The following is a 23334-nucleotide window of genomic DNA, read 5'->3' on the forward strand; positions in this document are numbered from 1 at the left end:
TCGAACCCAAAGCCAAAGATGGAGGCGAACCAAACACATGCAGCCATTCATACACTATACACGTGTAGATATCAGATATTTAAAAGATTAACTATGATTGCAGATGTGTTTGATCGAGTTTCAAATGTGTTCAACCATTATTATGTTTATTGAAACCGATTGAAGACAAGCGAGCGCCTGAGCTACATGTGGTGCTACATGCTGTCACCACAAGATGGCGGTATGACGTCCTGGTTTTCAGGTTCATTTTGGTTCGAAATTGATGATATTAATAACATAAAAAACATAAAATACGACGGTGCAGAGCGACGAAAACCTTATCCTTAGATACACCGGGTTTAACCTGAGCAGCAGCATGTCGAGGAGCGGACTGAGCTCGAGTTTCTGCAGCTTGTTGGTTAGTGAAGCGCAGCAGAGGAGGAACGTCCAGGTGAGCTAGCTGCTACATCCTAATTTGCTGCTACATGCTAACCAGGCAGACTGAAGCTTTCTGCTCAATATTAACGCAAAATATGAAACAACCAAAGGAAACACAAACTTTATAATGTATAATATTCTTATAGTGACATTATATGTGTGTAAAATTCAAAGTTAGATGTTATTTGACGCTTTGTCGCTGCTGTTTGATAGAGGCGAGTTTGCTACTTAAAGGGAAGTTCCGCCAATTGTAGAAGCTCAAAGTACTTTTCTGTCATCCGGAAATGTGGCGCAGCGTCTTGTTTTTGTTCATTACTGCTGATGTGTGAGGTGCTGACCTTTGATCAACAGATTTTCTAATAATACTAAATATAAATATTAAGGTTTAGTTGTCCTTCTCTTGGGGGGGTCAGTGAACCTCTCACAGATGGAGGACAGAAGCATCATCTTTCTCCTCTTATCTGTTGCAGAGCCCCTTTGAACAGTTGCGTCAGCGGATGCAGGACATCTCTGGAGACGGAGGGATCCTGAAGGAGCTGATCCAACCTGGAGACGGACCATGTGTTCCCCACAACGCTTCGGTTTTGAGTAGTTATATATTTCTAAATGTTTAGTCATTCTGACACTCAGTAAGTGTGTTGTGTGTGTGGCCCTAATGTTTCCTCTCTCTTCCTCTCACACAGTCCACTTCTCCAGTTTTCTGGACTATTCAGATCAGCCGTTCAGCACAAACACTCACCATGCGCACCCCCGGATGATGAAGTTAGGCACAGGTCAGACACGCCGCGACCAGTTTGACATTGATATGAGCTTTTAGAATAAAGGCCTCATGGAAGAATGTTATGGATATTTCATTCAAGTGAAGATGGGAGGATCTTCTGATTATTCCAGCTGGTATGTTACAACAGTTTCCTCTCCCTGATCCACAGACATGACGCTGCTTGGTCTGGAGCTTGGCCTCAAGACGATGTGCAAAGGAGAGTTCTCTCGCTTCCTCCTCCAGCCTGCGTATGCGTACGGGGAAATGGGCTGTCCTCCTCTCATTCCTCCTGCTGCTACAGTTCTGTACGAGGTTCAGCTTATCGACTTCCTGGACTCTGGCCAAGTGGACGACTTCCTCGCTCTGAGTCCGGTAGGGGCGTAGATGAAGGAGATCAACACAAGCTTTGTTTACTTATTTTCCATTCATTTATCAACCAGGCAATTTTCATTCAGAACTTAAATGAAGAGGACTTAAATCTGCGCTGTTGACCGACTTCCTTTGCCTCTGACCTCTGTAGGAAGAGCAGAACACAACTCCTCTGTCAACGCTGCTTGATGTTGCCAACACAATACGCACCCTTGGTAACAGATACTTCAAACGGTGCCGCTACGATGACGCCAAAGACCAATATAAGCAGGTAGGCACTGACACCGTCCTGGTACTGAACGAGTGTATGGAACGATTTCTCACAATAACATCTCTGCTCGCCAACAGGCAATGAGGTTTCTGGCCAAAAGGGAAAGGCGGAGCGCTGCAGAGAAAGAGAGCGTCAAGGCGGCTCTGCTTCCTCTCTATCTGAACCTGTCGCTCACCGAGCTCCGCCTGGAGAGCCCAAACAAAGCCCTGAAATACGGAGACAAAGCTCTGGAGATAGACGCCGCCAACACAAAGGCTCTGTTCCGCTGTGGACAGGTGAGAAAGTGAACAAAGTGATTTATGTTGTCATCATAATACACAGTTTATGTAAATGATGACTGGGCTTTAAAGATAAATCCATCCAGCTGTCACATGCGGTTCCTCTCAGGCTTACATGGAGCTGCAGGACTATCAGAATGCACAGAAGTGTCTCCTGAAGGCACAGGCAAGCAAACCCTACAACTCTGACATCAACAACCTGCTGAGGACAGTGGCAGTGTAAGAGGAAGTATGGTTACTGTTGTTATTTGTTGTTGCTGTGGTAACTTTGGTAAGTGTGTGTGTGTGTGTGTGTGTGTGTGTGTGTGTGTGTGTGTGTGTGTGTGTGTGTGTGTGTGTGTGTGTGTGTGTGTGTGTGTGTGTGTGTGTGTGTGTGTGTGTGTGTGTGTGTGTGTGTGTCACGATGTCTCCCTAGTTCCTACACAGAGAGTTTAGACAAGCAGAAGGACTTGTACTCCAAGATGTTCAGAGGAGAATGAAGGTAAGAGACACTGGAGTAAGAAAGCTTTCTCTCTCTCTCTCTACCCCGTCACTCAGGATTCCATACCGTTAAGCTGCACTAATTGAGCGCCGCTGTTAAATTTCCTGACATAAAGGAAGCTTTGTGTGTTTAGCCGGATGTTTTCAGACGTTGATCTCATGTGATGGGAGTCTGTATGTGGTTTGTGTCTTTTGACGTGGCTGCTGCTTTGAAGTGTGGTGGTGTTGTGTAGATGAAAGCCCATATTAACCCTCAGAGCCTGCAGGGAGCCCAACGCAGCGTGTACACGTCAAACACGTGTGTTAGAACTCTGACATGCGTTTCTGTGTACATTTGACTTTTATAAACTGATCCGTTGACCATGAATACAAACTTGTAGGATTTTTGAAGATCACCCGGAGCGGTTTGTTACCTGGCAGGTGAGTCTGAGGCGTTTATGAAGATGAGGGCGGCACAGTGAACACCTGATTCTCCTGATCAATCTAATAACTGTTTGGCAGATTGACAACCTTCAGTGATCCGGCACAGGAAGGTCTCTGCCCTGTCTTTCATCCGTTTGCTGTTGATGAAGTGTTTGGTGGTGATGAAGCTCGGCAGTTTTCTTTTGTCTGTTTGAATACAGATTAGATTGTAAATGTTATGCAGGAAGAACTTTAGAGAATCCTTTTGTTTGAGTGTGAAGTTTCCACTTTCTTGAACATTATTTATGTGTGATGCATGCTGGGAAAACAATAAAAAAAAAAAGCAGGTTTGCACTTCTAACACCTCAGCCTGGTTTTGTTGGAGATGATGATAAAGCTGCTCTCTTAACAGCTCCTGACACACACACACACACCAAAGCCTCCGTAGATGCGACACAGATGTGATGGAAAAGCCTGTGGAAGAAGGAAGGAGGAGGAAAAGAAGGAAAGAATGAGGGAGGGATGGAAAAAGGAAGTGAGTGGTGTTAAATGGAGGGATGTAAAGGAGTGAGTGGAGGACTGGGGGCCAGATTTGGAGGAGTGGGAGGAAGAGGCTGCCAGGGGATCAGAAACAGGAGCAGATGGACGGAAGGACAAAGCTCTGATCTCTGACCGCTCTGGCTAATCTGACTGTCAGTGTTTGTTTGTGTGTGTGTGTGTGTGGAGGAGCACATGGTCGGTCACATCTCTGAGGAATGGATCCACTGGACAAGATGGGCTCCAGACTTGTCTTCTACCTTCACCTGAGGTAAGAGTCTCACAGGGCTACAGTTATACAACCAGAGTGCTGCTTAGATGGAACTTCAAATGAACAATAGCTTCAAATGCTGGATTTCTAATGTATTATTCAGGAAACAGATATATTTTTAGATTGTTTTAGGAGTCCAGGCTGCTGGCTCGTGTCCTCCTCACCTGGAGTCTAGTTCTGCACTGCATATGGAGCCAGAACAGGAAAGATGTTTGCTCAGTGGTTCTGCCTGAGAGTCTGAACCAGCTGCACTTCCTTTAGAGTCAGTTTGTGATGCAGGTGGGTAATGAATTGCAGAATCCGACGAAAGAATCAGGAGTAAATTTCAAATTTCCTTTAAAATTATTTTTAAATTCCAAGCTTGAAACTTAACTTCCTCCTACTCAGTAACTGTTTAAGCCCTTAATTCTCTTATTTCATTTTAATAATCTAATTCTATCTCCCCCAGCATTTTCAGAGGTGTCATTCAAATATTATCATTATATAATTCCGGAGATAATAGATAAACTAAAGAAACCCATGGCGGAGTAAAAGCAAACTAATCAGTACCGTCTCTGAGCAGCAGGTGGCAGTATGACCCATCAGCCTTTCCCATTGTTCCAGCCAATCCGTGTGCTGTGTCCATCTGTAGCCCCGCCTCCTGCCCTGCCCTGCCTGCCTGCCTTGTCCCAGTCACTCAGCCAAGTAGTTAGAAAGACGAGAAGAAGAGACAGTGAGGAAGAGTTTGATGACAGCATGCGACCGCAGAGACACACAGCTGGGATTGACACATGGATCGATAGATAGAGCGATAGAGAGATCGATGGATAGATAGATTTATATATTGATAGATAGACAGATAGGGCGTCCACCCACTGGTGATTGGATGTCAGACGAAGAAGAAAGAAGAAGAAGAAGAAGAAGAAAAGTAGGGGAAACATGAGTCGCCAGCAGCAGCAACAGTCCCAGGGAGTGGTTTTGACGGGTTACCAACGCAACGCTAGCAACGCTGAAATATTGCCGAAAAGTGGAGCGTCTGCACCCTGTCCCGCTGCCCAGGAGCCCGACGCTGCCGTGCTTAGGTGGGAGGCGTGTGTGCGTGTGCGTGTGTGTGTGTGTGTGTGTGTGTGTGTGTGGTGGTGGTGGTGGTGGTGGTGGTGGTTGTGCGTGTGTGTCATGTTCTTTTCTCAGCTGTGCAGTAATGTTGATGGTGTAGAATGCTTTCAGACCACCTGGTCACTGTGGTAACGCTGAGCTGCTTCCGGTTCCCCTCAGCACTGGACTAACCTTCACCTTGACTGTGTTGTGGTGGCTCAGACGCAGGGGCTGTGTGTGGGTGTGTGAGTGTTAATATGCTGATCAGTCTGCATCTGGTTGAGTATGAAAGCTTCAGTATGATCTCCACTCTGCTGAGCTCCATTACTGATGAATCCTCCAGCCTGTAGCCGTCTGAATCACTGACCACTGTGGTAAATGAGCCTTCAGATGAATGGAACGTTCCTCCACATGTAGTGACAGAGAAGAGTGACATCATGATCAGACTCTAGACTCACTAAAGAGTCCAGACTCTTATTGGAGCTCAGTAAGCTCTGAATGGGAACTGAGCTCCTAAAGGAACGACTGTACACTTATTCTTTTATTTATAACACTTGTGTATTCGGTCAGAGCCAGCTGTGTGTGTTTGAGTGTGTTCAGTACGTGTTTAGGTCCACAAACAACCGCAGTGTGGTAGAAGTGAACATCTCAGAGAGCAGAAGCCCAGTTGGCAAACAGAGGGACACACCTGCCGTGTGTGTGTGTGTATGCTGTGTAGTGTGTGTGTGTGTGTGTGTGTGTGTGTGTGTGTGTGTGTGTGTGTGTGTGTGTGTGTGTGTGTGTCTGTTCCAGATGGCTAGTCCAGCTAACAGGAAAAAAACAGCATCACATTACAGCCTTTGTCTCACCTCCCACAGCAGTGCGTGTGTGTGTCCATGCAGGTATGTGTGTGTGTGTGTGTTGTGTCCAGGTTGTCTTTTAGGCTTAGTTTAGTTGTCATTGTGTCCTCCGGACAGGAAATGAGAAATAGAGAGAAAGAGACAGACAGACAGACAGACAGACAGACAGACAGACAGGTTCTGGCCTCCTACCAGCAGTGGACATCCGACCTAAGGAGCCTTATGTTTCGCCTCGTCTGAGACCTTCACAGGATGCTTCAAGTCACAATGACATCATCACCTCTGTAGGCAAGAACACAAACGACACAGGAAAGAGCAGAGTGAGAGAAAATGAATTTGGTGTGTGTGTGTGTGTGTGTGTGTGTGTGTGTGTGTGTGTGTGTGTGTGTGTGTGTGTGTGTGTGTGTGTGTGTGTGTGTGTGTGTGTGTGTGTGTGTGTGTGTGTGTGTGTGTGTGTGTGTGTGTTAGAGAGAGAGAAAGGGGGGAAGAGGGAGAACAGAGATGGTCTGTGTCTCACAGATGGCAGCTGCCACCTGTTGAACCGAATGGGAACACCAAACAAACACACACACACACACACTCCCACACACACAGACTCCCACACACACTCCCTGTCCTCTTCTCTCTTGTCATGTTGGCCTCCCAACAGCTTTGTATTGTTTTGGTTAAAGCGCTTTTCATGCTGCTGCTACATCAGCTAAGGACTTTGTCACAGGGGTGGTACTTCATTTTTACACACACACACACACACACACACACACACACACACACACACACACACACACACACAGTGAGAAAGAGGGCAACGTGTGTTCTCGACGTGAACACAGAATGTTCACTCCATCTTTGTCGCCATCTCTAAGCAAGATAAGAGGTGTGTGGATAAAGGTACAAAGAGTAGAATGAGCTCACACACACACACACACACACACACACACTGTAGCACCACAAGTCATCTAAAGGTCAGTTGTCCAGATATGTATTATGTGTGCAAGAGATAGAAAGTCTTTGTTTCATTCACAAGGTCAGTCCAGCTGCCCTCTGTGTGAAAGAGAGAGAGAGTGTGTGTGTGTGTGTGTGTGTGTAAAGCTTTGGACTTCCCCAGTGTGGCAGATGTTAGTGTGTGCTTGTCATTGAAGCTCCAAAGCTTAATTTTTAACACGCTTGTAAATATGATTTCTTGCACCACAGACTCACAGCTATGTGCCGGCGTCTCAGCCAATCAGACGACTCCTAACGGCTCCATGTAACCAATCAGTAACTGCCCCTCAGTGCCCCTCAGCTTTGGCACTTTGGTGTGTATCGTGTTCATGGTGGGAAGCCATCATGCATTTATTCTGCCTGGTTAAAGGTGACATGTTCAGGTAAATATAGATCAGAATATGAGAGCCTATCCTGTATAATCACTACAGCTTCATCACCATGACAACAGCTTTAAGTGTAGTTACAGATATAATAAAAGCAGAATTCATCCATATGTAATCTATGTGGTTGTGGAAGAATTAAATGCATTAGTACAAATAATACAAATAAACTTTAACCTAAATTGCCTCTTTTCCACCACAAGCAGCTGAGTAAGATAAGATAAGATCATATGAGACCTAATTAGATAAGAGAAGATGAGATAAGGACTTTATGGACATCCAGAGGAGGGAAATGCAGGTGTCACAGCAGCATTAAGAAGATAAGAGATGAAATATAGAAGTCAAAGGAAGCTAAAGTCTGCTGCACACAGGCAGAGACGCTGAGAGGCGCTGAGCTCGGCTGATAAATAAGATGATTAAGACAAACTAATGTGTGTTTGCTGAGCTCTGATTTATGGTGTGGTCACTCCGTCTTCATGCTGCAGCCATGGGTGAAGGTAAATGATTAACTTGTGCTGTGTGTGTGTGTGTGTGTGTGTGTGTGTGTGTGTGTGTGTGTGTGTGTGTGTGTGTGTGTGTGTGTGTGTGTGTGTGTGTGTGTGTGTGTGTGTGTGTGTGTGTGTGTGTGTGTGTGTGTGTGTGTGTGTGTGTGTGTGTGTGTGTGTGTGTGTGTGTGTGTGTGTGTGTGTGTGTGTGTGTGTGTGTGTGTGTGCGCGCCAGGTTTCACACACAATTTCACTCGTCCGCTTCAAGTGCAGACAATAATAGACACACAGGACATCATTAAACACACACACGTGTATTGATGAGGCTTTAGGTTTAGTAGAGGAGGAGTGTGATGATCTCACCGGTTTTCAGTCCCTCCAGGGAGGGAGAGAAAGGAGAGGACAGGAGGAGGAGAGGGAGAGGAGGCCATATGGAGGGAAGTAGGAAGGAAGTGGGCATCTAACATGCTGAGTGTGAAGGAAGAGGAGACGACACAAGTCCCAGGCAAGCTGTGGGAGGAGAGGAAGCAGATGAGGGGGGAGGCGAGGGGGAGGAGGAGGATGTCATTGTTATAGTTGCAAAACCAGGTGTGTGTATGTGTGTGAGAGTTCCTGTGTGTGAGTTCCTATATTTACCAGTGGGGTTTTTTATGGTTTTACCATAGTGTTCCCAGACAGGAAGTGAGCAATGTGATGTGGGGGGGGCCTCAGCATGAAGCCTCAGCATGAAGCCTCAGCATGAAGCCTCAGTGTCCCAGACCCGTATGGTCTCAGCCTGACGCCTGCTCTCCGTTCCCCCGCCCCTCCTTCATGGTGGCGACTGAATACATGACGTACATCTGTTGGCCTCCTTCTTTTACAGGCCAGCGTGGACGTTAGAGGCTCCTGGTGTTGAGTTACACCTGGACAGTCATTTGGTTTGTGTAATTGAGACGACTGCTAAACTGTTTGTAACCGCAGCCTGCTCATGTAAACATGTTATGCTATCTATCTATCTATCTATCTATCTAAGGTACAGTAGGTGATAATGTGCTGACAGTGGCCTGCCTCTCAGTTTGAGCACCACACGCTGGTACGGTGGAGAGGGTGAAGCACAGAGCTGCTGCAGCGCCATCATGGCTACACTGTGACTCAGATGCACACAAGTAGCCTGGAAGAGATGAGTCAAAGTCAGAGGGGAGAGACGGGAATGGAGAATAAGGGAGAGAGAGAGAGAGAGAATGTGCTGTGTTGCCTGTCCTGCCACAACATTCAGCTTGACATCATGTCAACCCAAAGTCCATCACAGACATTCGCTAGATTAGCTCCACATTATCTCCTCAAGTGTGATTTCCTGTCCCCTCCGCTCCTTTCCTCTCCTCTCCTGTCCTCTCCTGTCCTCTCCCGTCCTGTCCCGTCCTGTCCTGTCTGTCCTAACCTGTTCCATGTTATTCTGGGACTTGATATCTCGCTGCCATTCTCAGTCTGTGGTCCTGGTTCGCTGACGGGCTGCAAATTCAACATCCTGCTGAAGGCTGTCCAGCCAGAATCTTAGTACTCACGTGTGTGTGTTTTTGTGTGTGTGTGTGTGTGTCTGACTCACTCCCACCCTCCTTCCTTTGGTCTTTGATAGTCATGGCATCAAATGCATTGTAGCATAGAGACAAAGAAATCAAAGCAAAACCTCCCTTTGCAAACAGAGCACCACGCATGCACACACACACACACACACACACACGCACACGCACACGCACACGCACACATCCACACACGCACACACCACCTCAACAAGAACACAAACACGGACGATCCTCTGAACGCTGATAACACAGGAATCACTCTGTAATGAGCGGCTGCTTTATGATGTCACTGGAAACAAGGAGCAAAGTGCAGCACAGCTGAGAGTTCCAGGGTTATAGATTATTACCAATAATCAAACATTAATCTGTAATCAGTGAGTGCAGAGAGTGTAGATGTGTTACATTTCGCACTTGTAGCTTGTTTGTTGACACGTGTGGTTATATGTGGACTCTCTCTTGCAGCCGCAGAGCAGGACACTACAGCGTGCAGCATGGAGACAGACACGGGCCCACCGGTGCCACCGCCGCCGCCCCACGGCCCAGATCACAGCCCTCCTCCAGCCCCAAACCAGGCTCCAGTCCCAGGCTCTCCAACTCCAGTCCCAGGCTCTCCAACTCCAGTCCCAGGCTCTCCAACTCCAGTCCCAGGCTCTCCAACTCCAGTCCCAGGCTTTCCCACTCCAGTCCCAGGCTTTCCAACTCCAGTCCCAGGGCCAGACTCCGACCCACCTATCAGCGCTGCAACTCCCAGGTCAGTTATGAAACACCTGGTGAGGTAAACAGTTCTAATCTAGGCGGGGGTGATGTAGTTTCGTCATGGAGGTGCAGCGTTAACTCCTCCTGTAGGGCGCCCGTGTTGTTGTCTCTTGTAATCGCTGCCTTTGATTCGCAGGCTCTGACCTTTTCTGCCTCCAGCCTCTCTGGATAAGAATGTCTGCTGTAAATGTCTAAAACTCGTAACTATTCAGGTTTTTATAAGGAGTGAAGCTGGCAGGAAAGTCACTGCTTTCCCCTCATATGTTTCAAGTTCCAGGTCCAAGTCTCCATGGCAACTCATGAGCCAAAACATCAGAGACAGAAAGAAGAAGCTTGAACCGGACAAATACTGGATTTAAATGCCTGTCATGCATGTGTGTGTGTGTGTGTGTGTGTGTGAGAGAGACTCTGTCCAGACTTGTTCTCTGGAGGAGAAGTTTTTTATTGTGTTGCTAAGAGCTACAATGAACCGAACTGTAACTTCACGTCGTTGTTGTGATAAAACGGATCAGATCATTCTTAAAACACTTCAAAACAGAATGGAGTTATGAGGGGATAAAGTTTTTTAAAGGTGAAACGAATCACTGGTTCCTTCATTCCTCCTCCTCATCTTCGTCTTCTTCTTGCAGGACTCCCTGGACGAGCTGGAGATGGACGACTACTGGAAGGAGGTGGAGAACATCTCTCGCTCAGGAGGAGAGGCGGGCAGGGGAGAAGGAGACGCACAGGAGGAGGAGCAGCAGAAGGTTCCTGAGGGTAGGATCCACTCTTCCTCACGTTCAGGGGGGGATTTGTTTGATTCTTCATCTAAAAGAGGATGATGGAGGAGCTGTGGCAAAGTTCAGGCTGGTCAGGGGGAATGTAGGGTTGTAGACTTTAGACGAGCTGCGTTTGTTGGCACATGAGAGCGAAACTCTGCTGCTGAAGACGATAAGAACACTTAGGAGTTTGTAGAATGACATCATCAGCTGTGGATGGATCGCTGCAGTGTTTACCAGTCAGGAACAAACAGCCGCTTCACACACACACAGACACACACACACACACACACAGACACACCAGCTTTGCGTCCGCTGGCTCTTGAAGCCTGAATGCATACGTGTGTATTCCTCTGATTGTATTTCGCCTCAAGCTATTGTTTATTGGAACAAACACACACTTCCTGTTTGGTTTGCGTATGCAGCTCACTTCTTTCCCTTTCCTGCACCTGTAGCACTACCTTGCTATCTGAGATGAGTGTAAACGGGGCTCTTCTTCTTCACGTCCTTTAATGTTTACATTCAGAAAGGTGATGTCATACCTCAGAGAGCAAATTGACCTATTTGTATTGTAATGAATGTGTGTGTGTGTTTGGTTTCCAGAAGGGGAGCAGGAGGAGGCGTGGCTTACCGAGGCCGGACTGGCACGACTCTTTGATGATTCACTGTCAGCTGACCAGGATCAGGTGCAAATCATCCACCTCATATTTGCTTAATCAGCCAGTTTATCAGTTTGGTATTTGTGTTTGTTCTATATTTAGCTCTGTAGCTGCACAGCACACACACTCACTGTTTGGCTTTGCCCCGTTTGTAACACCTGCCGATTCACGCCGGACGATCGATTGGTTGACAGGAAGAAGACAGCGCCGCCTTTCTGTCCACGTTGACCAGAGCTCAGGCGGCGGCTGTAGATCGCCGGGTGCAGCAGACGCTACGGCGACGCAACCGACAGCACGTTCCCGACGTTAGAGACATATTCAGGCCTCCAGAGAAGGTAGGTACACACACACTGCTGACACTGAAGGTCCCTCATGTACGTCCCAACCTGCCCCAAGCTTCATCTGTGTTTGCTCTGTCACATGGAGACACATGCGTCCTTCCTTCAGGTGACAGTTTGGCCATTTATTACCAGATAATATGTAACTGTGTGTGTGTGTGTCTGCGTGTGTGCGCGTGTGTTCTAGGATAGGGAGTCCGCTAAACTGAAAGAGGGAAGTGAAAATGGACGAAAAGAAGTCACATCAGCTGGTATGTGACACACATGCACGCGCACACACACACACACACACACACACACACACACACACACACACACACACACACACACACACACACACACACACACACACACTGCGATTATATATTTGTGAATTGAAAATGTCAGACTTTAACCGAAACTAGTTTAGTTCAAAGTAGCAAATTAATTCTGAAGAAGACACAAAAGGGATGATGTCACCGCTCTCTTCTTCTTCTGTGATGATGTAAACACAGGGATTACACCAAAGTAACACACACTTAAGTGCCTGCGTCTGTGTACATGACGGTACTTTATAACATAAGCAGGGTTGAACCAGACGCTGTGTGTGGCCGAGCCTCTCAGTGTGTGTGTGTGTTCTCATACAGAGACTGAGACGGAGCTGAATGTTGAAGTGGCGTTTTCAGAGCAAGCCCTCAGTTACAGGGACAACCACCTGAGGTCAAAGGTCACTAGCGGCGCTAACTCACCTGACGACAAGCTACCGGTGAGTCATACACACACACACACACACACACACACACACACACACACACACACACACACACACACACACACACACACACACACACACACACACACACACACCTTCACTTTCTTTGTACACCACAGGCGATTGTAGCTGTGACAGACGTGGTGTTTGTTACATGTACACACACATGTGACACACTGTTTTTTAGACCTTATACAGGCAATTTATTAATTGTGTAATTGGGTTTTAAGGTCAACGTTTAACAGAGAGAAAATAAATAAACTTTAATGTGAGAACCTTGTTGCATTATTGACTCATTTGTTATATGGAAGCTTAGCATAGAGCAGCTAACAGTGTTGATCTGCAGAGACATCTGCTGGTCAGAGCTGGTATTACAGATGAAGTTTACAGCCTATAAAAGCAGACAAATGAATTCCCTCAGTTTCTGCAGTACACGTTTACAAACTAACTGAAGGTGTTTGATATTGAGTTAGAGTTTGTCTCACTCCTCTGCCTCCCTCTTCTTCTTTTTCTCTCTAGAATTTCAAGTTGCTTCGGGATAAAACGGGTCAGACCAGAATAGGAGATCTGTCTCCTCTGGATATGAAGAAGGTAATCTTGTCACTATGTAATATCATCATCGTCATGGTCTGTGTGAATGCATGGCGGTTGACGTTGCGTATGTCCTTCCCGCTGCTCCCTCAGGTGCGCAGACTGGTGCTGGTGGAGATGACGGCTCTGTTTGACGCTGCAGGGATTGATCTCAAGGCTCATAAAGCTGTCAAAGTCAAGACAAAAGGTAAACACACTCACAGGCAAGACATATACATTTAACACAGATACACACAGCGGGGATATCCCTGAAGGCCCATCGCACCGAAAGGTAAAGACATTCTCACGCTCAAACAGACACACACACGCAGACAGTGACGCCATAGTTACAAAGATGCAAAAACACACACATGGAGTCACCAATTATTTTTCCCTTATGATTCAAATACATGTGTGTGTGTGTGTGTGTGTGTGTGTGTGTGTGCAGAAAGCGGTCTGTTCGGTGTTCCCCTCGCCACCTTGCTGGATCAGGACCAGAGGCGAGCATCTGGGACCAAAGTGCCATTTATACTGCAGAGGGTGAGCACGCTGATTCATGTAGAATTCAGCATTACAGCATTACAGCATTACAACCTTCATCTCGTGGACACAGTGACTGACGTGACCCCTCTGTATTGTTGCGTCCCTCTCTGTAGCTCATCCATCACATGGAGGAGCAAGGGCTGGACACAGAGGGGCTGCTGAGGATCCCTGGAGCAGCAACCAGAGTCAAGGTGAGGAATCAGCTGACAAACTCTCTGGAGCCTCTGGAGCCTCTGGAGCCTCAGTGTTGATGAAGATCTCTCTCTGTCACACATCCAGTCACTGTGCCAGGAGATGGAGACCTCGTTTTACGATGGGATGTTCCCATGGCAACAGCTGAAGCAGCACGACGCCGCTAGCATTCTAAAGCTCTTCATCAGAGAGTTGCCCCATCCGCTGTTGACCGTGGAGTACCTGAACGCCTTCATAGACGTGGACAGTATGTATCTGTCATTTAGGTCAGCTGTGTTTGCAGACAGCAGCCACAAATACTGTATAATCAGACATTTCTAGGTGTGTCTGTGTCTATTGGTCTGTACCTGTGTGTGTTTGGTCATGTGTGTGTGTTTGTTGTGTGTTCACAGAGCTCCCGACAAAGAAGCAGCAGCTCCAGGCATTAAACCTGCTGGTCCTCCTGTTACCTGAGGCCAATCGCAACACTCTGAAGGTGCACAGCTCAGGACTGTGAGGTGTTTCCACTTCATATATCTGAAACTCCTTTTAGATTCTTCTCATAAATTCATTCCGTTTGCTTTTCCAGGCGTTAGTGGAGTTTTTCAAGTGTGTGATCGACCACCAGGCCCAGAATAAAATGACTCTCAACAACGTGGCTGTAGTTATGGCGCCCAACATCTTCATGTTCAAAGGCTTCCGCTCCAAGGTTACTGAACAACAGGAGTTCTCCATGGCAACGGGAACAGCCAACATTGTCCGGCTGCTGATTAGATACCAGAATCTACTGTGGACGGTAAGAAGTTCAAAGTCTAAAGTGCTCACATTTGTCAAGTCATCCATGTCAACGTTCTCTGTAAACTCAGTAGCTGTTTCCAAATGTTACAGTTAAATCATTAAATTCATTGGAGAGTCATTTCCTGCTCGACTTTGGAGAATAGTATGTTCCGTTCTGGGATTGTACCATTGTGCATCTCTGTCATGTCCAGATCCCCAAGTTCATAGTGACCCAGGTCAGACAGCAGAACATGGAGAGTCAGCGGAAACAGAACAAGGAGAGAGCGATGAGGAAGCTGCTGAAGAAGATCACCACGGAGAAACCCGTCGACAAGCTCGTCCCCGAGGTAGGAGGAGCATCCAGATGTTTGATTTAAAGAAGCTCCTGATGATGTAGTGTTATTCAAATGTGACATAGTTAAATAGTTTGTCACAGTTTGGTACCAGGTGACATCACCAGTCCAGTTCATCTGTCAGCAGACTGGACATTTGAGGAACAGCAGCATGTACTGGTGCTATGAAGGACTGCTCTGTTTGCTCACAAGCAGTGGGCTTTGTTTTATGGGTTTTACCTGATAAGTGAACATGTTTAACTCTTTGTTGTACGCACTGAACTTTACTGTGAACAGCTGCTGTGAGACAAGTTACTAAATCATCAGTCAGACGACACACAGAGTGGAGGTTTACATGAAACAAAGACAGAAAGAAAGTTTCCTCATGTTATCTTTTGAAGTGTTTGGCTCCGTGTGTGTGTGTTGAGTGATGACCACCGTGACTGTAAAGTGCCCAGAGCCATTTGGCTGATTGCTCCACGCTCCTTCTCTGTGTGTTTACAGACGGAGAGTTCACAGGGATTCATACGTGTTCAGGCGCCGCAGTTCAGTAAAGTGTCTATGGCGCTTCAGCTCACCGAAGAATTACAGGCTGCTGACGTGTTGACACGATTCCTCAGCCAGGACAGGTAGTGTGTATGCATCAACACACACGCACACTTTTAAGCGGTCATTAATCTCGGGTAGACACCTATTCTACATTTGTGGCTCCTTAACTGTCTGTCTGTCTGTCCCTTTCTCTATCTCTCCCCCTCTCTCTCTCTCTCTCTCTCTCTCTCTCTCTCACTCATAGTTCAATGGCAGTGAAAGGAGAGGAGCTGTGTCTCTATGAGATTGGTGGAAACATAAGTAAGTTCTGCTCCCAATAAACATGTGTGCAGTGTTTATATCAATATATTTCCTTAGTTGCTTTAAAAACTATGACAAATTGTGGCTCTACTTGTGTCCCCTTCCTGTCTCTCTCTCTGTTCTCTGTTCTCTGTGTGTGTGTGTGTGTGTGTGTGTGTGTGTGTGTGTGTGTGTGTGTGTGTGTGTGTGTGTGTGTGTGTGTGTGTGTGTGTGTGTGTGTGTGTGTGTGTGTGTGTGTGTGTGTGTGTGTGTGTGTGTGTGTGTGTGTGTGTGTGTGTGTGTGTGTGTGTGTGTGTGTGTGTGTGTGTGTGTGTGTGTCTGTCTCTCTCTCCCCCCCTCTCTGCTCTTTCTCCTGTCATCCGTCCCAGAGGAGAGATGTCTCGACGGGGAGACGTACATGAAAGACCTCTTTCAGTTGAACCCTTCAGCAGAGTGGGTCATCAAAGTTGTACAGAGATGAACTCGCCCCCGTCTGGCCGATCTCTCCCACCTCTCAGGATGCCAGACCGCTCTCCGCTCTCCCACCACTGTATGAAAAGAGATTTCTGCTGCATATGGATGTATTTGGGAATGCGTGCAGATTATTAAAGGTGGCGTCTCACACATTTGGTCGGGCCTTAAATCTGCCAAAAAAATGAGTGGAAATGCTGCTGGTGTGACTCACCTCACTTCCTGAGCAACCAGTTGCCGTGGAAGCCGACGGAACCAAACAGGTAACACAGGGGAGTGAGATCATCATAAACACGTTCATGGGAAACGACGCTGCTGAGAAACACTTTGCCAGCTACCAATCCTGCTTCCACACTTTCTCTGAAAAGTATTATCTCCAAACAGCCTCAGTGATCTCAGTGTCATGTCCAAGCAAAGGCAGTGTGGCAATAAAGTCCAGCTGACGCACTGCTGAGCGCTAACATGGCTGCTACATTAAAGAGAATGCAGTGACCTTTTGCTGCAGGTAATCTATGTTCTATTTTGTTTGTGCTGGCAGTAAAATTGTCGTGACCTTGCATGAGTTAATGCAGGGATGCTACGTATGTGGATGCTGCAGTCAGGTGTGAGGCTGGCATGTATGTAAACTTACCAACTGCTATTTAAATGCGACTCCACCTCCTTTCTGTGTCGGTTAAAGGTGAAATACTCCTAAAATTGTGTGTTCATAACTACCGAGTCCAAAAACATTTGTTTATATTTACGCTGCTTATGGTAAATGTGGGTCGTACCACTGAACTGAGGCGGGGGACAGATGTGCACCTGCTCGGCTCATTCTGGTGTGTTTAGTGTTGGAACTATGCCAGGTCTCCTTGTGTGCACTTTAGCCACAATATTGTGATACTTAATGTTGTAAGTATTTTAACTCTATACTGTGATTCATTGCAAACAACCACTTTATCTTTTTACTGCCATTAAGCACAGTAATGAGCTAAAATAATACAATTTGACCAGATAAAGTGTCACAATTATAACTGTTAATCAGTTACAGTATATGAAACGAGTATTCAACATCCATACATCAAGCACTCCTCTTTCCTCATAACCACTATGTTATTGTATTTATGTTTTCACTTTAAGTCACAAGAACCGTTTAAGGACACATTAGATGTCAATGAGCACAGGTCAAACTAAGCCTAAAGCCACGTAACAGGGATCTGTGTGTGTGTGTGTGAGGGGAGACAAGGGCCATCTCTCTGCTGTCAAACGCAGAGAGGAGGCCCATGATGTGTAGCAGCGCCCCATTGTGGAGGACCGTGTGACCTCTTGAGGTTGTTTGAGTCTGAATCCATCTTCACATGAATTTCACACCAATGTGGAAAAAGAACAAATAAATATCACACTTCTCTGTATTTCTGCACATTTTTCCTCTCATGATAGTTTGGTAAACTGAGCAGGTTTAAATATTTTATCTCTTAAATTCACTTTTTTTTTGTATTTTTGGACTCTTATTCTGTTCTGTTCTGACATCACTCCCTGCCTGCATTGTCTTGTTTACTGTGAATCCTTTTCTCTTATTAATGCCTCTGATATGACCACTAAAACAACCTGTAAATAAACTTCATCCTTAATTAACACACGTCCTGTGATAACTGCTTTCAAATGCAAAAACTTGAATAGTATCCTTATGTTTGGTTTTATTTGGTGTAATGTCATTCTAAGAGGTGCTTTGCAGGATTTGGCACAGACATGTCAAATGCTGTACTTTAAATATTAATTTTAATGTATATTCCCCTATATTGTATAGTCTACCTCGTGTAATTCATCTACTCTGCTGTCCCAAAATATCTGTATTGTTGTACATCCTCCACTTCTTGGTCCTCAGTGAGACTGATTCAAAATGCATCCTTGCAACACGATACCATCCACCATCCTGTGGATTTTTAATAATGCATCGACTAAAGGTGCATATTGTGCTGTCACATTGCAGTGCTATTTTAACGAGCGAGGGGATAGTGGCTGCTGATGTTTGTGAATTCATAGGACACTGACAGCGCAGCCAAGAAAATGGAACGTCTCTGTACTTATGAGCAACATTGGTCATTGAAGTTTGCTCGGCAAGTTGTTTTGTGTACTAATCAATTTTTAGACGGTGTTGAATGTCAAACAGTCTGAGCCACGGCAATGCATCCAGAATGTGCGGTGTTGTTTAAGGCACAGGGGGGTATGTTGTGTCCTCCTTGGGTTGATACCGCTCCATTTGAACCCTCTGGTCTCTATCGGCTTATTGTTCAGCTCTGGCCATGTCCCTCTCCAGTGATGTCACAAGCATTCCAGGCTGCAGATAAATGAGTTAGTGTAAGAGCAGATGAGCAGCATTGTGAATGCAGCTAATAGTGGGTCGAAGGGCACATGTAAAGATGTGCATCTGTGCAAACACTGCTATTTAAATGCGATCTTTTGTGAGGATTGTGAGAATATGATTTGTTGCATATCTGAAAAACGGGAAGTTACTTGTGTGGGGAAACGCAGAAATGTGACACCGAGCCCCAAGATCTGTAAGTTTCATCGTGGCAAGTTCAGAAGTTATATACAACCTTTTACTATTTCTCTTTTAGAAATTGAAGTCTATACACTGCATTTCTGGATGATTTAGAACAGGGGTGGGGATGTGCGTGGATGATGTTGTAGTCCTCCACCTCCAGCCTCCACAGCAGCTAATGAGGAAGCATGGCACACATACACACACGCGCGCGCGCAAGTACTTGTCTGAAACTCTCTGTGATTCCTTTTGATTGCAGATTTATTCCATGTATCTTATTCTATTTTAATGAGGCACCATTTATATTTCATTTAACACATTACCGTTGTTACATTCAGCGTAACAAGCTTCCTGAATCTAATCAAGGCTATGGTTTAAAAGACGGGGCTCTTCTATTTTGACCGGCGCCGCTTTTACAGTTTTTACGGTAATGGCTTAGCGAGGAAACCGCAGAGACCAATTGCATGCTAGTTTAAACCATCCCACGTGATACTACTCAAGCCAATCAGGTTTGTGCCTTTTGGCGGGAAAAAATGTGACGCTCCACGCAGACAGGTGACGTCTACGGTAATGGTTTAGCGAGGAAAAACTCAGAGACCAATTGCATGCGAGTTAAGCATCCCACGTGACACTACTCAAGCCAATCAGGTTTGTGCCTTTTGGCGGGAAAAAGTGGTGACGCTCCACGCAGACAGGTGACGTCTACGGTAATGGTTTAGCGAGGAAAAACTCAGAGACCAATTGCATGCGAGTTACGCCATCCCACGTGATACTACTCAAGCCAATCAGGTTTGTGCCTTTTGGCGGTTAAAAAGTGTGACTCTCCACGCAGACAGGTGATTGCTGAGTCAGAGCCAAGTTGAAAACGGATACGGAAAAAGAAAGAGCGACACAGGTAAGTGAAAATGTTGTTGTGCTTTAGCTTGTAATTCTCCGCTTTAGCATAAAGTCGTAACATTTTGCTGATGTGTGTTAAAACTATATATAGATATACTGTGACTGAGCCGGAGAAAGTTGAGAAAAAGAAGTGAGGCGGAGAAAGGGAGACAAAATGGTGCTCTCCAAAATTGTGTAGTCGACATACTTGTTCACAATCGGTGTTCCGTATTTAAAGTGCCAACGTGAAACAGCCTTATGATACAAAATATTAGGATTATGAAAAAATACAGCCGCTAAAATCTGAAGTGGGATCGTAGAAAACAAGTGGTCTTAGAGCCCAATATGAGCAGAGTCCACCGGGATCCGCACATTCAATGTTCCCTCGGAGCGGCTGGTATTACTCTTTCCTCGTTTTGTGTTGAGATTTATTATCTGTGAAATCAGTTGAGTGAAGATGTGAAACAGAAAATGGGAGATTCAAGCATTTGCTTCCTTTATTTTATATAAGTTGAGCATTTTATTTGAACATGCTGAATTATATTTTGAAATGCGTTTTTGAATCTTACTAAATTCATTTTATTTGACAGTCAGGTATTGATTTCAAGCAGATGTTGATACAACGGGCTACTTAAATATCACACTACATAGTTAGACATTATGATCTTCCAGACCTTTGCTCCGAGAAATGTTCTCTACTGGCGCTCTTTAAATTGTAGTTGAATACCCCTGCTGCTCTACAACATAAACATATCTGCTCCATGACGGAGCCGAATCCAAACGATTTTATTTCATTGTTTTGTTTATTTTGTTGTATTAATATATTTATTACTTTAATTATATGTATTTAAATGTATTTAATGTATTTTGTATTTTATTGTATTAACTTGTGTTAACTTAAATGTCTATTAGATTACATTACATTTAAATTACTTTATTTTCATTTAAGTAGTTTCATTTCCTGTGGCATGTTGAGCTTGAAATTCTCTGCTTTAGCATAAAGCCGGATCATTTTGCTGACATCTGTCTGTTTTCTTCACATTTTCCACGGTTGGTGGTTCGGTGACCCAGGGACTAAGCGGCGGTACATCGGTGTGATGATGCTGACGCTGACACAGAGGTAAATGCTTAGAAGTCATGATGTCTGGTGGCTGAGCTGCACAATATCTCACCATCAGCTTTGATGCGTTTTGTGTGTCTGTCATTTCACTCCAGCATTGTTGCCAAGCTAAAGCCGAGAGACCCGATGTTCCCGGACGTGGCTCACAGCACCCTGATCCACAGGGTCATGATGGCTCTCCAGCCAACAGGTTAGCATGTTTACAGATTTGTTTAGATTGTTTAGATTGTTTACAGATTTGTTAACGTGTTAATTTGTTAACGTGTGCATCTCTGCCCTTTAGGCTGACAGGACCCCTGCTTCCCCATGGACTCAGACATGAGCTCAGATTTCAAACTAGACCTGGTTGAGAAGCTGTTTGCCATTGATACACAACCCAGGACGCCAGTCACCACACAGGTATGTTACGGTTAAGACGACTGTACTGAGGACATCCTTGATCTAATGTAGGGAAGGTTTCCTCATTCACTCATTGTATCTTTGTCTGTGTCTCAAAGGCAATGGGAGGCTTGGACCTGGACATGTTGGCTCCCTACATCCCCATGGGCGATGACTTCCAGCTGCGCAGCCTGACACCGGAGGAGCCCATGTCGTGTGGATCACTCACATCTTTTTAAATCTCTCCTGCTCACAGCTCCTATCCCAGCTCGCCATTCAGCTGAACAAAGCAGTCGTGCAGCATCACCGGGCAGGCGCCGCCTGAGTCGATGGATGCTCCCGATCCAGCCGCACTGATCGCTAAGAGGTAAAGTAGGTGTCAACAAACTTTAGTGCATTTCCTGCGGCAGATCTAATTTATGTTGCTAAGTCACTGTAACTGTGTTGCAGGCTCTTGCAGTTAAACAAAGAAGCGTCACTCAGGACCTTGGCAGCTCAGAACCTACAGCGCAAAAGAAAACTGTCTGAAATTCTTGAGCAGGTGAGTCATCAACAGCCAGACATCGTTCACACATCAGGCTTTACATCTACACATGCAGGGTTTGAGCCTCTGGGTTTAATGTTTTCCCCAGGGAGCAACAAGAGCAGAAGAAGATTTTGAAGGTCTCCGAGTCAGAGGCACCGGCTGCAGTCTCCCATCGGACCATGCTTCTACTGCCCACAAGTGAAGTAACCCATCCTCCTGACAACACTTTACATGTTTCAGCAAAGCTCTGAAGAATCACAGTGATGATCTGTGTTTTTTATCTCTTTCAGATTGGGCAAGTCGTCTGCTGGGCAGCACGTCAGAGAGCAGCTCCCTCTTCACCTTGCCGCACCTCACCCGCGACAGTCAACTAGCAGGGTCGGCAGTACCTCCTGCTGGGAGAGGAGCTGCTGCTGCTGCTGCTGCTGCTGCTCTGGACCATGTTCACTGAGTCGATGCTCACTCAGCCTGCTCACTGCTGGACTAGACTGGACACTACAGTTTCTCCCCAACGTTCTCAGTCCCTCTCTAAGGCCCCGCCCCTTATTTATGTATCTGTATGAGTCTGACCTTAGTTTGGCTGCCGCTTGTGCACTTCATGTGATATCTGCAGCATTCCACCGTACAAACGCCACAGCAGTGTCTTGGGTTTTGATGCAAAGGATTCCTTTTTCCAGCAGGTCACCACTGAGTCTGGGGCTGCTGACAGCAATCTATGTAAGCTAAAGTCTCACAATTTCTGTTTTCTTAAAAAGAAAACTATTACCAGCAATTTATATCAAGCCTTTGATTTTATTTTCCTCGTACTTGTATGTTGACTAACTTGTTCTTAACAAATGTGTTTACTCCACAATTATAAAGTTATTGTTTAAACCTTGAGTGGTCTGAATGTTCTCTCCATTTAACAGTTATCAGTCTGAGGTAAACACATTGAATTGTGTAACAGTCCAGTACATGCCTCTTTAATACATTACTGTAAGTGTGTTGCTGTACATAGTTCATTCATATTTTACTTGTGTGCGAACTAGATTGTGATGGAGGAGGTGAGGATGGACTCAATGATGGAAGAGTAGAAGTGCACCATCATTGTCTTTGGCAGGTTGAACTTCTTCAGCAAGTGGGAGCTGATGTCGAGCTCAGGGTCCTGGGAGATGATGATCCCAGGAATCGAAAGGACTCCATGGTGTCAGCTGGGGAGTCACACAGAATGATAGCGGGCGGGGCTGCGTTGAGTCAGAAATCCACAACCATCTCCTTTGTGTTCAGAGCATTAATTTCCAGATTGTTCTGCCTGCACCGATTCATCAGACGGTCAATCTCCCGCCTGTAGGCGGACTCGTCCCCATCAGAGATGAGTCCAATGAGCATGGTGTCTTCCCTGAACTTCAGGAGCTGGACAGACAGATGACTGCAGGCGTTGGTGTATAAGGAGAAGAGCAGAGGAGAGAGAACGCAGCCCTGATGGGAACCGGTTCTTAAGTAGCGTTTGCGAGTTGCTCAGTTAATGGTGGTCAGTATAATACCATTTGATCCATGCCCTGCTCTACAACATAAACATATCTGCTCCGTGATAGTCTAGTAGTGTGTGCCTGTAAGTACGGTGTGTGTTTTGGGTCTAAGTCCGAAGGAGAAAATGTTATGTCTGTTTTCTTTTTATTTCTTTTTATATTTGTTAGTTAAATTAAATGTATTTAAATGTTTTTAATTTAATTTATTGTATTAACTTGTGTTAAGTTTAATGTCTTTTATTAGATTAAATTACATTTAAATAACTATTTTCATTACATTTCATGTGGCATGTTGAGCTTGAAATTCTCTGCTTTAGCATGAAGCCGGATCATTTTGCTGAGGTC

At 45.7% G+C, this 23334-nt stretch overlaps 2 protein-coding genes and 1 long non-coding RNA gene across 8 annotated transcripts; all 3 read left to right on the forward strand.

Annotated features, from left to right (window-relative positions):
- The first annotated feature begins 214 nt into the window (after positions 1–214).
- fkbp6 (FKBP prolyl isomerase 6) lies at positions 215–2574 on the forward strand. Its single transcript, XM_076165292.1, has 8 exons — positions 215–220; positions 888–1005; positions 1101–1190; positions 1347–1549; positions 1698–1817; positions 1895–2092; positions 2205–2314; positions 2511–2574. The coding sequence occupies exons 1-8, from the start codon at positions 215–217 to the stop codon at positions 2572–2574; spliced, it is 909 nt and encodes a 302-aa protein (XP_076021407.1).
- A 1883-nt stretch (positions 2575–4457) lies between these two features.
- arhgap18 (Rho GTPase activating protein 18) lies at positions 4458–17674 on the forward strand. The gene is made up of 18 exons (XM_076165418.1): positions 4458–4846; positions 9569–9857; positions 10492–10618; positions 11224–11306; positions 11474–11614; positions 11805–11868; positions 12244–12362; positions 12888–12959; positions 13053–13146; positions 13387–13478; positions 13595–13672; positions 13761–13920; positions 14066–14148; positions 14242–14448; positions 14642–14776; positions 15266–15390; positions 15555–15610; positions 15979–17674. Exons 1-18 carry the CDS (start codon positions 4704–4706, stop codon positions 16068–16070), a joined length of 2160 nt encoding a protein of 719 aa, XP_076021533.1. The 5' UTR covers positions 4458–4703; the 3' UTR covers positions 16071–17674.
- A 1761-nt stretch (positions 17675–19435) lies between these two features.
- LOC143012283 (uncharacterized) lies at positions 19436–22645 on the forward strand. 6 transcript variants are annotated; one of them, XR_012965038.1, is made up of 7 exons: positions 19436–19476; positions 20529–20577; positions 20673–20767; positions 20861–20976; positions 21075–21322; positions 21406–21496; positions 21588–22645. It is a non-coding gene; the product is annotated as an uncharacterized LOC143012283 (long non-coding RNA). The 6 variants fall into 6 exon arrangements; XR_012965034.1 differs by lacking the exon at positions 19436–19476 and having other exon boundaries at positions 20441–20577; positions 21588–21684; positions 21772–22645; XR_012965036.1 differs by lacking the exon at positions 19436–19476 and having other exon boundaries at positions 20441–20577; positions 21588–21679; positions 21772–22645.
- Positions 22646–23334: the final 689 nt, after the last annotated feature.

Source organism: Genypterus blacodes, unplaced genomic scaffold (genome assembly GCF_046128005.1).
Source record: "Genypterus blacodes isolate CSIRO-AG114 ecotype Tasmania unplaced genomic scaffold, CSIRO-AGI_Gbla_v1 ptg000143l_1, whole genome shotgun sequence".
Taxonomy (NCBI): Eukaryota; Metazoa; Chordata; class Actinopteri; order Ophidiiformes; family Ophidiidae; genus Genypterus; species Genypterus blacodes.